General features: G+C 36.8%; 1 protein-coding gene across 1 annotated transcript in view; it reads left to right on the forward strand.

Annotated features, from left to right (window-relative positions):
- Positions 1-745: 745 nt before the first annotated feature.
- Positions 746-13,352, forward strand: part of ar (androgen receptor) — a 41,651-nt gene continuing 29,044 nt past the window's right edge. The window contains exon 1 of the mRNA XM_036522957.1: positions 746-2,415. Within this exon, the coding sequence (XP_036378850.1) occupies positions 962-2,415 (1,454 nt within the window). The 5' untranslated portion in view covers positions 746-961. The remainder of the gene's footprint in view (positions 2,416-13,352) is intronic.

The following is a 13,352-nucleotide window of genomic DNA, read 5'->3' on the forward strand; positions in this document are numbered from 1 at the left end:
ATATATATATATATATATATATATATATATATATATATATATATATATATATATGTGTGTGTGTGTGTGTGTAATAAAGATTTAGATGGGCCGGCCTCCTCCTTGTTGTATTTCCAAACTTACTTAGATTGATTCTGCGCATTGGCCACAACCCAGGGAATTTAATATTTAGTCACAAGGGCTACATGCCAAGCACACTGCAAAAGACGCTCAAGGTCTTTGGAAGAGAGCTTTGTTCCAAAGCAGACGTGCTGCAGGCCGAGAAAAAAACGTTGCTAAAATTCAGCGCTTCGACACTACATTAGAGTGAAGAGTTGGTGGAAGATACAGACACGACATTGACGTAAATGCTGAACCTTTCTACAGTAGAAAGTTTAGAAAGGGGGAGTCAAAAGCAGCGTTAATGTGAAAATACTTAGTAATAGGAGACGTTGAAACTGAATGTGTCTTATCACTCCACATTTTCAAGGCGAAGAAAAACAACATCTTAAAGCCTTTTGACGGAAGAGAACAAACTGGGTAACTTATTTTCGCTCTTGCTGATGTAGAGCGCAACTCTGGCCTTTTTAATTTATACTGCTATAATTTAAGATTTGGCTATAATTATTACTTTTCACTCATAATTCTCTTAAGTACTGAACTACGTAAATTCACTACATATTCTTCACAATATTAGTTATTACTTGCCATTGGATTTTACAAACTAAATCGTCATGTTTTATTAATAGCGTAGGTTAAACTAATCGATAAATAATTGCTGGTATTCCCTGCTTGCTTGTTTCGTTTTTTCTATTTAGTAGAACATTTTTGGAAGTTCTAAGTCTTTTTATTCATTGACAAGGTAAATATAGCCTGCGTTTCCGAAAGGTCTCTGCAAATCGACTTATACTGGTGCGTTTACATTTAAAAAACCTCGGTTCATACGGCCTATCGGTGTAAAGAGGGACGCTAACTTTGGACTATGGAGACTCCGGTTGGATTAGGAGGAGTTTGCGACTCCCCAAACGCCGTTTTTCGTGGACCTTACCAAAACGTTTTTCATAACGTGCGAGTTGCATTTCAGAGTAACAGCGCTGGCCCCGAGAGCTTGGACTTTTCAAGTTCAAAGTACAGTTTCTTACAGGATATACACCCTTGGGAGATGCGCCAATCGAACAGACAGACACCCCGTAACGCCAAAGGACAATGTCATGGGACGTCTCGTAATTCGGACATCGGAGTGCAGGAAGCTGACAGTGCTAATTTTCCGATGCAGCCTGAGGCTGAAGCCAGACGTATCCGTACTGCAAAAAGCTCATTGGGTAGCGAAAGCTTCTCTTGTGTGCTGGAGCCAGACAATGCAGATGAAAATGCATACGACCCCTTTCTGTCCGACTTGTCCGACTGTTACTCGGAACGACAATCCTCGCTACCAACTGTGCCCCTTCAGAGACGGGAGATAAATCCAAACAGTGACGCTTGTGTTTCGAACAGTCGCGCTGAGCCTGCAAGCACCACCATCTCAGAAACGGCAAGAGAGCTGTGCAAAGCCGTTTCCGTCTCTCTGGGTTTAAACATGGATTCAAACGAGATGAATGATCCTGGACCCAACCATACTTCATCTCTCGCAAGTGACCGAAGTCAAGAAAACTATAGGTTTGAAGTGCCTTTTTTGGAATGCCCTGCAACTGGAGCAAATGTCCAGCTGGCAGACTACAAATGCTCCACTGTTCATGATGGACGACCGCTACAAAATGATAAGTATGCTGGAATGTTTAAAAGTACCTACGTAAAAGACTTGGCGAATGAGGTTGCACCTTTACAACAGCTCAGCTCTATATATTCAAACGGGGACGGACAAGAGACTCGACTGAATGTGGGGATTGATAACCTAACTTCTAAGGAGCCCGAGAGTTGCCTGAATATGGATGAAGCGCGCTCCGCTTTCTGTCAGTTTAACCAGCTGTTGCCAGCTAACCTGACACAATACAGTCATACCAATCCAGTGTCAGAGGATCGGGACAACATAAGGTCCCACGCCTTCAACAAAACTTCGGCACATACCAACGAAGTGGATGAGAACATAGAACAGATGTATGTCAACAGTTTAGCACGGTATAGCGTGAAGATAAAGTCAGAGAACGTAAAGACTGAACCTACTGATCCATGGGGACTTCAGTACAAGTATAATGAAAATGGCAACACACAATATGCACCCTCTCGTCACGCTATTCATCCATACTGTACCGGACAAAATAATTCGTTTGTTGTGGAACCATTTGAATATGGAAGAGGTGGTGCAGTTGTCCCGAGGGATCGATCTGCTTCGGAGCAGTGGTTCCCAGGTGTGATGCTCGGCAAGATGCCTTACACCAATTACCCTTGCACGAAAAATGAAGTCACTGATTGGCTGGATGTACCTTACGCTAATATCAGGTAAGAACCCTGTCAGCCTTCATTGTTACATTTTAGTCCTAATATTCTTTAAACATGAGCACAAATTTATTTTCTTGAAAAAGCACCACATGCTGCCGTAACACAATGGAATTTATTATTTTTATGTATTTGTAAGCAGAACGTAGGCTACTAACGCTTATTTCTAAGGATTATGTGAGTAAACCCGCAAAACTACTTTCAACCATAGTCCACTGAACTGTAATCAATAATTATAATCTACCTAAAAGTGTCAGGTTATTATTATTAGTAGTATTAGTATTATTATTACAATAACAACAATAATAATAACAGTAGTAGTAGTCATATTTTATAAAATGAAATAGCTTAGCAGGTACCTTTATTTAAGGTGATTTAAAATTGTATAACCCGTTGACTGAAAAATTGCACTGACACACCGTGTAGTTGAATTTAAGACCCTAAGGACCAGAGATCACTGAACACTTCAAAACAAAACAGGCTGCCCCAACAACCATAGCACGTGACAAGGTTTGTAATTCATGATACAATGTAATCCTGATCCTTTATATAAATTGGATTGCATTTAAAGAGATCAGAGAAAATCTTATTAAAATTAGGAGTCCTAGACAGAACCTCCATTCTCTTCAGTCTGAAAAATTAAGCTGTGAATTGAAATAATTTTTAATAGTACCAAACACTGCCCTTTAGACAACAGTAACTTAAAACCTCTGAGAAAGGATGCATCCCATAATTAACTGCAACAAGTTATTTGTACGCTTGTGTATTTGTGCGCTTAATATATTTTAGTATCTAAAATAAGGTGCACATATGAGGAAGTTTACTTGTGAAATGTATTGATGTTTTATCTTTTTCTTAAATGTAACAGAAACATACAGTGGAGCCAAAGATTTTCATATTGAGTCTGATTCAAATGAACTCACGGGAAAGCCTGTATGTGTGAGACTTCTGTTACTGGAGCAACTAAAACAGCAAGGTTTAAAAACAGAATGGAAATTAAGTTTGGAATTCCTAGAGGAAATGCACACTTGCTAGGAGCACGCACCTACAAACCCTCCTGTTTACTTGCAAGTCAGCAACAGGATCTTATTTATGCAGAAACAATGCTCACAGGGACTTTGCAGCCAAGACAACCCAGATTATTAATTTGATTGCTTTCCAAACACTAGCAAGTTGCAGTGCTTCAAGATTGCAATGTTGTGCCCTTTAGAAGATGAGTCTGTTTCAAAGATAAAAAGACTTCCCCTTCAAAGTACAGTGTGCAGAATGAAGTCAAGAATAAATCTGAGAACTCTCTCTGCAGACCAGTTTGAAAGGGAGGAGGCATTTTCTTAGCTTTGGGATTGTTGAGTAATTTTTTTGCAAATGTTAGGATTATGCTTGGATTTCAACTCTTGCTCTATAGAAGATAGCGATGACAGCAGTGTCAATGTTTAATCTCATTTGTTTTGCCCTAAAGTATAAAGTGTATACAGGAAAGATAAGGCTCAAAGATAAGGCTCAGTGATGTGATGTGATTTGTGTAAAGACAATTGTATGGGGTGTAGGGATTATACCAATTTACAATATATTCTCTGTATTGTTACATTGTTACATGTTATTGAGAACTTCACCACTAACAGTTTTTACAATTAGCATTCGGAAGGACAAGTTCAAGTTGATTGTAAGGTCAAGAATGCGTAATAAATGCAATCTAATGGAAATGTCAAATGCAAGATATTCATACGACAAATGCAGTCCTATTTCTAAAATAAACATATCAAAGAAAATGAATGAATGAATGAATCATGATCTTACTTCAGATACAAATGTTTCAACAGAATGTACACCCACATATATGAACCTTTTCCCATTTTCATTCCTTCCTTTGACATTTAATATCTTTTTAGAGGCTACTTTCAGGAAGAATACTAAAACTAAACAAACTAACTGCAAAACTAACAATGTATGCTGAATCAGAGGAATTGAATAGGCACAGTTTTACCTGTGACTTTTTGTGGAGTACTAGTAACATTAGAAGTGGCATACAAGAAACTTGCCATGTTCTTTCTCTGTGCCTGATGTTGTAACTGTCCTTAAATTTGCATTTGAATGCTAAATGCATAGCCATTTAGGAGTGTCTGTGATATTTTTTTGAATCAGCTGTGATCAATTATCATTGTGATAACTGTGTCTAGAGCTGTTTTTCAAAGCAGGACATGAATAGACAATATATTCACTGAAACCAATTGAGTTTGCAGGATAAAGGGGAATAAGGTCAAGACTATCTTCACTTTTCATGGTTCATATGAGATATTGTGCTGGAGCCTATTTGCTGATTATAGATACACATAATTGAAGACAGAAATATATAATAATGTATTATATGTAAATATATAATACAATATACTGAAGAGAGAAAAATACTCAATAAAAATCAATATGTATTGTTCAGTTATTTTAACATCATGTCCACATTGTATTAACACGGGCACAGAAAGTAATGTAGAAAAAAAATGTTCTGAAAGCTTCAAAATGCAGTCAAATAAAATAATAACCTGAAAATTCCTCCAAATGATATAATGATGAAAATATTATATTTTGGCTAAACCAATAAAATGGTTTGGTAAAGCTGTTTTTCCATCTTTCAATTTGCTTACAAATTTGAAGACTTTATATTTTAAATGATGAATACTGTATATTCTGTGTTCTATTCAGCAACCTTTTGTAGAATTTGTGAAGATGGAACATGTAGTATTTGTTGTTGCGAGAATGTAAGAATAGATATTGTATGATTCATCTTCTATGATTACGTCCATGATTATAGGCTTTTTTGCATTGCTGTTGATGTCATAAATATCTGTCCCACAGTTTCATAAGTAATACTTCTTCACCATTACACCTGTGCATCTGTAATATGGGTATGTTTCTTTTTGCACTCTTTCTTTTGATGTATGATATTTATGGTTTTTCTTGTGGCTGGATTTGAGGATATCTTCTCTGAAAACCTTATTATTGTTGCCTTTGAAAGTAAAAACCGATGATCCACCTCCATATTTCCATATATTTTTCTTTTCTGGGGAAGGTGAAAAATACAAGTAACAGTAGGAAGTATTTTGGCGAGCGGATTGCACGAAAGAAACTGCATTTGAATGCAGTTACAGATGTCTGTCTGGCTGTACGAAAGGTATCTCTGGCAGCAGTTTTGGTTTCCTAAAGTTAATGGCAACTCAGCCATGTCTGGAGGAATATAAATGGGAGGTCAAGAACTGGACATTTTAATGGTGTTGATCTGCTTACTAGGACTTCAAAAGTCCTTCTTTTCTTCTTTAAACATATTTTTTCCTGTTTTTCTTCCATGCAAATCTTTTACCTGACTCAGATCTGGCACACATATACATACAATACTTTTCATTGCTCTTCATCCCAGACCACTGTGGCTCTCAGACTTGTTCTCCACGAATATCAGTAACTTTTAACATGTTCATTCATTTGTTCTTCTCTTGTTTGACACATTGGCCAAGCATGAATTCCATATGTGTGCAAGCTGCTTGGAATTGCTGTTGTTACCTGTCCATGCCTATAGGAACACCTAATATACACTTGTATTTTTGCATGACTTTTCATATTACTTCAACTGTTGGCTCAGCTTCCAGTATGGCATGCTAAACTGGATCCACGTATGTCTGAAAAACATTTATGTCACCATGGATTGTAAGCCATGAGCATGGTGGCTTTCAAATTCATTTTATCATGACAGTAATGTTTTACAACATTCACTCATTCATCTCAAATTTGGGACATTCATTAGGAATGAATTGCAGATTTGTGCAAACAGGTGGTCATATTTCAGGCTTGCAATTTTTCTCCAGTGCAGAATGTCTTTGAGGTCTGTAACCTTAAGAATAAACTGATTAGACTGGGTAGGTATTTTGTAGTAGTAGTGACCACAGTGGTGACCACATGTCTTTTAGCAAACATGTAGCTGTCGTAATATTGGCTCAGCTGATATTGTCCATAGCTAAAGATTAAGATTCATGTAACTGATTTTACAAAACGGTTATGTAGATGGCACAGTTTGCTTACTTTATGCTATTCACAATCTATATCCCTTTGGTTATGCGTTAACATATGGTTTTATTTATCTGTTGACCTGAGCAGTTGGGATAGAAAAATTCTGAAATTTGTGAAAAATATGAAATGTATAAAGTTTGGGGACATTCTCATTATGCTGCACCTCACATCTAATTAGCTTTTCATTGTGGCAAACATAAATAAATCCTGTCAAAAAGATAATATGGATAGAAAAGGAAAAAGGATAAATTTGGAATTTAATTTATATGTGTATTCAGGGTCATCACATGGCCTTTCTAGCAACATAAGGCACACTTTGTCTTTTGTTTGAGAGCTTGTCCCAATTCTTTATTGTAGGTTGCACACAGCACCTCTATAAATATACTCAGAGGTACACATTTTAAGTGAAAATGTATTTCAAGACTTAAGTGCAATCTCAAACTAAGAATTTCCAAGAATATAAGTCTAGGGGCTATGTTCATAAAAGCTGGTTGCATTTGAGAGTGGCAAGCAGCAATTAAAGATTACATTGTACCATCGCTTCTCACACCTCCTAGTTGGTTCACTGAAAGCATGGCAAATTCTTGCAAAGACAGTTATATATTTTTAACTTATATATATGTTCTTCAATTTTTAACTGTAGTCCAAATTTTTATTTCTTTTAAGATAGCAGTTTCTTAGGTTCTCTATTTTTTCATAGAGTGCTCCCAACCATTAAAATGAGGAGCTCCATTAGTTTGGGGGTTATTCCATATTTTAATACCATATTCCATACTTCCTTACCTACTGCAGTGGTAAACTGTCATACCCTTCAGTGAATTCACTGAAGGCCCACAACTGTCAGAAGACAGGTATATTTAGGTATACCACGTGGTGGCAGATTGATATACCAGTAGTCTTCTGCTCATAGAGAGGTAATGAATCAGGTTTACCGATAGAGACTAGGAGTGTGAATTTCAAGTCATTTTAGTATTCAAATACTTACAGGGGAAGGGAAAGGGCCAATCATGTAAGTGTATATAAGTAAATAATAAAAATTAATCTGGAAATATTATTGTCACAGCAGTCATTTTATTTGTCATTGCCATTACTGACCACTAGTAGTTGCACTTGCAAACACGTGGGGTGTATTCTCCCATGCGCATAAGTCAAAAAAAGCGCGCAGCTACGCATTTTTCAGCCTACACATATTCTCCCCTTGATTTAAGTCTATGATTTGCGCGCCATGAAGGCAGTTATACGCTTCGGGCGGAGCAACCCAAAAATCTGGGCGTTTCTTATTTAAACACTATTTACGCGTATTCTGCCCTTGACTTACACACTTTTCAGCTACGCGCTTCTGAGAGCTGTAGTAAGTCCAGCACCACTACCTGGCTAAACGCCATATTGCCTTTTAAGTTGGCGGTAGGCCTATTTTTAACATTATTATACATATACAAATAAAGTTCAAAATTTATGATATTTGTGTGTCATTATTTTTAAACTACAATAACATTTCTTGTAACTCTATATTATATTGTTAAACAGAAAAAAAAACGTTTTACATCACATGGTATTGTGAACAAACCTGGTAAATAATTACTTCAATTAGAGTAAAACAGAAATATCAATTAAGATGAGTATAAAGAGCGTTACCCATTCATTAATCAATTTAGCTAATAGAGAGTACTTTGGAAGAGCCATGATGAGTGATTACTAATGAATTTTTAATAACAGGCTGCTCAGCATGAGTTCAAGCATAGAATATGGAATATGCATTGGAATATGCATTTTGTTGCACCTTTTCCTCAATAGCGCGTTTTTTATTAACCCATTTGCGCGTATGGTCACAACAGTGTGATTAGCTGTTTAGTGCGTAAGATAAAACCGGTGTGATTAGAAAACTAGATTGGAAAAATTCTAGCTAATTTTAGCTTTGATGAAACAGCGATTTAACATTTAAAAAATATAGCAAATGCTAACTGAAAACTATGAGAAGCTTAATAACGCTAATGAAAACATAATGATCCATGTAACGTAGCCTAACATGCGCGCTACATAGCATAAAAACAACTTACGTTTGAAAGGGTTAATGAATCTCCACACATCAAACATGTCTTTAGACATAGGCCCAGCACATGTGTTGTTTGGCATATTTACTTTATTTTTTGGGTTTATGTCATACATAGAAACAAATGCTTTCCTTTGAGCCGATTCGTAATATAGCTCTCTCTTTCCATTTATTTTCAAAATCAGAGTCTGTTTGTGGTTTGAATGGATTTCAGTGGCATTCACATGGTAAATGCTTAAGTCCTCATTCCATGTTTCCTGACAACCACAACAAACGAGGTTGTGACTCAGTCTACTTCTATCTTAAATAAATCACGCCTCTTTCATGAGCCCTCCTTCATTCTGAGGTTAAGCACTGTGGGTGTGATCGGAGTGCGTAGGGGAGAATACGTGTAACAGAAATGCGTGTAACTGGAGGCGCGCAAAAAAGGACTTACACGTGATTGGGAGAATACCCCCCACAATGAGCAGAACACTGGCAGTATTTGCTGTACAACAATCTGCATTTTGTAGAATTCATAAAAGTGCAGCTATTAATTGATTTATTACAGACAGTCTGGATTTCAGATGAGAAAATGGCTAAAAGTGAAAAAGGAGGGATTTATAAATAAAAAAAAGCAAAAAGAATTTGATGGTAAACAATTTTATCCTGGTTTATGGAACTGGAATTTATGAACCTGATGTATTTACCTTTCTGCTGTCCTACTGAAAGTGGCCTGGTAGATTGTCAAATAGGGTTGCTGTGGTGCAAAACCTTACTTTGAGTTAATCTACACAGACCATTAATGAGGAATGTGTGAGTCATTGTATGATTCAATGCTATTCACATTCCCCATATTTGAAAGCCATTCTTTTTATCAAGTACTTGTACCTTCCGAAACAAGAGATGTTGCAGCATGTTAACTTGAAACACTTGACAGGGGAATTAGGTAAACTGCCCTAACTAGCACTGAATCCGACAGTCTTGGACAAGTTTGGTGGATATACCTCAGGGCCGTTGAAGAATCTGGTTCAACATGACTCCCAAGTGAAATTTAATGTGTGAATATTTTAATATTTATTATGGCCAGCAATTTCCATTGAAGAATGAACATTGCTTTTTAGTGTCACAGATTCAATTTATTATGCTAGCTACATGTTTGGAATTTGGCTTTATGTTATAATTTGGCTATTGTGTGCTATAAAACACTGAAATTATCTGTGTTAGTTGGCTACTATCACACATGCAGGTGCCTAAATCAGTCCAACAAGTTATACAGCTAGTTATTTTATGCATCTGATTTTCTCTCTTTACTTGATGAGTTTGATTGATAACTGCTAACAAATGGCTTGGTGTTTTTAAGTAAATCGAAAAGTTTTATTTTTTGTACATACATGTTGGTATACATATACGTCTTTCTATTTGTGTGTATGACTGTATGAGAATGCCATTTCCTGTGATGATCTTTTAAAAAACACTGTTGTTTGTGCATGTAAACTATTATGTAAAATATTGTCTGCTTGGATTTTTTAACATCCTTTTTTCTTCAGAATGTAAAATTTATAATAGCTCTGCACAAGATATCTTCTGTTAAGCCTTAGGTCTGCATGGAAAATTTCAGGCGTAGCCTTTTGGCACAATCACTCATTTTGCTGCAAGTATAAAATAACTGTTTGGTGTCACTTACTATTCACTAATGTAGCTTGTGAAACCATATTTCTTGGAGCTCTGTGCAAGTTGTTGTTATGATTTGAAATCAGCTTAAGTCCAGCTATTAATTCCACTGTTAGCCCATCATTTCAGTATAATAATTGTTGGGTGTTTAAGGGGTATGACAGTCCTTTGTTGTGAAGATTATCTAAAATAAATCTTGCCATTTTGTGTTCATTTAAAATGGAAATTAATTCAGTTTGAATTGATTTATTCATGATAGGTTATGCGTGTGTACTTGGTATTGTTTGCCACATTATTAAATATTTTTTGCCTTATTGAGATTGCTTTTGCTTTTCACTGTGTAACTACTTAGTGAAACACAACTACAGAAACTAAATGGTACGGCGTAATGATGTATAAGAGGGTATAAGCTGATTACTAAAAGGGCCTCATTGAATATTAAATATTTCTATTCATACCATAGTGCAATTTTTTATATTCTTGATTACCAGGTATTTCTCTCCAGCATCAGGTTTGCTGGAATTGTCCATATTGCCCAGAAATCCAGTATAAATAATACTGTTCAACAATATAAAATATACTACTCTAATATAACATACTATAGTAATATCAGTGTTAGGCTTATATTCAATAAGTGCAAACGCTGACATGGCTTTGTGGTTTTGGATTATTGTGGATTCAGTGAAAATAAGGAAGAATGGAACAAACAAAATAAATTTGCCGGGTTGATAAGATACAACAAATACTTATCATTTACTCCTGTCCAGTTGTTTTCAGTAGAAAAGTGCAATTAAGAAACCAAACATCAACAGTATGTATAATTTTGATGAATGGCTGAGTATGGTGCATTGTGCCGAAAGAAAGAAATGCTTGCTTTGGTATTTTCACTCAAGCCAGACTGGCTTTGTTCCACCAGGGTAGATGTAGAAAGGTCAGTCAGGGCTTCCTCACATCACCTCTCTCAGGCACCCTGTGATTGGTCAGGCGCCTGCGAGTTGCATGGATGACATCAGTGGAATAGCAGCTGTCCTTCAATGAGCACCCACTCCAGTACAGTGCGCTGTGTGAATTACAGTGAGAAAAATAGCTGCTAGGGAGTATATCAGAGGATTGCATTCTTCTCGCTTCAGCACTTCTGCACAATTTCAGAGGTTGCTGCGGTGAGATGGGCCTAATGTACATACAGTTAGAGCTTCTAAAATAGGGCTACAGAAGGGGAAAAATGCACTTTAATATTTCAGTTACAAACGTGTAAACTTCAGAGAGACACTGCTACTGTAGTAAACTCTATGATACAAAGAGTGAAGACAAAAAAATGTATATTTTGGCTGTGGGAGAGATAGCCGACATGGTTAGCCTTGACTTCAGCAAGCAAAGACACTTTGTGAAACTCAAAACTAGCAAGTTTGCAGTAGTTTGCAATAGATTACAGCATATGTGGAAAATGGCACACCAGTGTCTTGCCCTACAAGTTACCAGGCATAGAAACTGTTGAATACCTTTTTTTATTTCATTCCATTAAAAATATGGCAGATATGAGTCAAGACCTTTGTTTAGAATTATGGTACACTGCAACAAAAAATAATACAAACATGACTGCATGAAACCTGTTTTGCAAAATCTTCATAATGATTGGGTCTCTAAGGCAAACTGTTTAAATTACATTTACAGCAACTACTTCACAGTCAGACTGCATTGTAATGTTGCTAGTAGTAAAGTGATTAGCTTTTTTTGTGAATTTCAGAAAATTCAAACCGAAGGATGTGTATCATATACCATATATCTTAGAATAAATAGTTCTTACTAACTCATGAAATCACTCCTCAAACATTAGCTCATGTCTGATATTTCAGTTGAAATAAGTTTATTCAGCAAGAGACCTGCTTGAATTGCTCTTTTCTAGATTATGCAGAAGCTGTTCTGAAGCCTGCAAGCATGATTTGTGATGCTTTGACGGGTTAAAATATTTGTGGGCACAGTTCAATTAAGATGCCAGCCTGCTTCAATGGCAGGTATACTCTGTTTGAAGTTGAAGCAAGGAATTTGTTTTCCAGCAAGAAGAACCTAACGTCTGTCTTTAACATGCTCCTTACCTTTTTCTGCCAGCCTTATGCCATGACTTTTGCCTGTTTGCACATTTAAAGCAACTCACTGAGTTTTCAGAATGAGTCTGAATTACTCCTCTGTTATTCTTCACTTATCAAATACTTGTTAACAGGTGTTTTGGAAACTGTAAGTGGGACAAGAAATACATACACCCTGTTACAGTAACAGGGTTTTTTGTTTTTGTTCCAGTGTTTTTTTATTGCAGAAAATGACAGGAGCAGATGTAATATTATTTTAGGATGTTTGTTCCGAGCTTATGATGGTGCAGTTATGCGTGGAGCAGTGAAATTTAAAGACTAGCCTTCTGTCAGAGCAGAATGCAGTTTTGCAGCTGCACTCTTTGAGTGATGCTGAGTCGTGACATGGATAGGCTGCATTGTCATATACCAGTGTTTACAGTGACACATGTCATTAGTGTGTGGCCACATTATGTTTTCCCTTAATGATGGCGCGTTTAGTTTATCTGCATGAGTAGCATTTGTCCCACCATTCTCCAACCAATTTTGAGTGCATACCCAGTTTGATATAGTATATTGGCGTACCTCATTGTACACTTTCATCATCTGTTACATAAGGGCATGGGGGCCTTGACCCTAGAGTTATTATGAGGCCTCTTTCCTCATAAGAAGGGGCTTCTTAGTCAGATTGCTAGATCCCATCCCCATGGTAGATCCCGTGCCCCATGGCTCATTACCACATTGTTATTAGATGGTAAACAAGGTACAGTAATGCATTGTGTTTTTCTGTCTGGAACTTGTTTTTATTGTGTATTGAGCAATTAAGAGAAGCAAAGGGATTTCCCTGTTGTCAGTTTTTGAAATGTTGACCAGTGTTGTTTGGATTGTGCACTGTGTAATTAATTCCCTGTTGTGGTCTTTTTAATTTGAGAAATGGCTACACTCTTCTCAAAAGTCACATGGATAGGCTGGTGTCTGGCTATGGCATAGGCATGAAGCTGGCAGATTTTCAATGCTTGGAAACTTTATGGCTTTAGGGCCAAACTCAGCCAGGTTTGTTTATTACCGAATTTCAGTAATTATTTTGGAGAATCCACACTGATCCCAATAGGTTAGGTGCA

The sequence above is a fragment of the Megalops cyprinoides genome, chromosome 3, assembly GCF_013368585.1.
Source record: "Megalops cyprinoides isolate fMegCyp1 chromosome 3, fMegCyp1.pri, whole genome shotgun sequence".
Lineage (NCBI taxonomy): Eukaryota > Metazoa > Chordata > Actinopteri > Elopiformes > Megalopidae > Megalops > Megalops cyprinoides.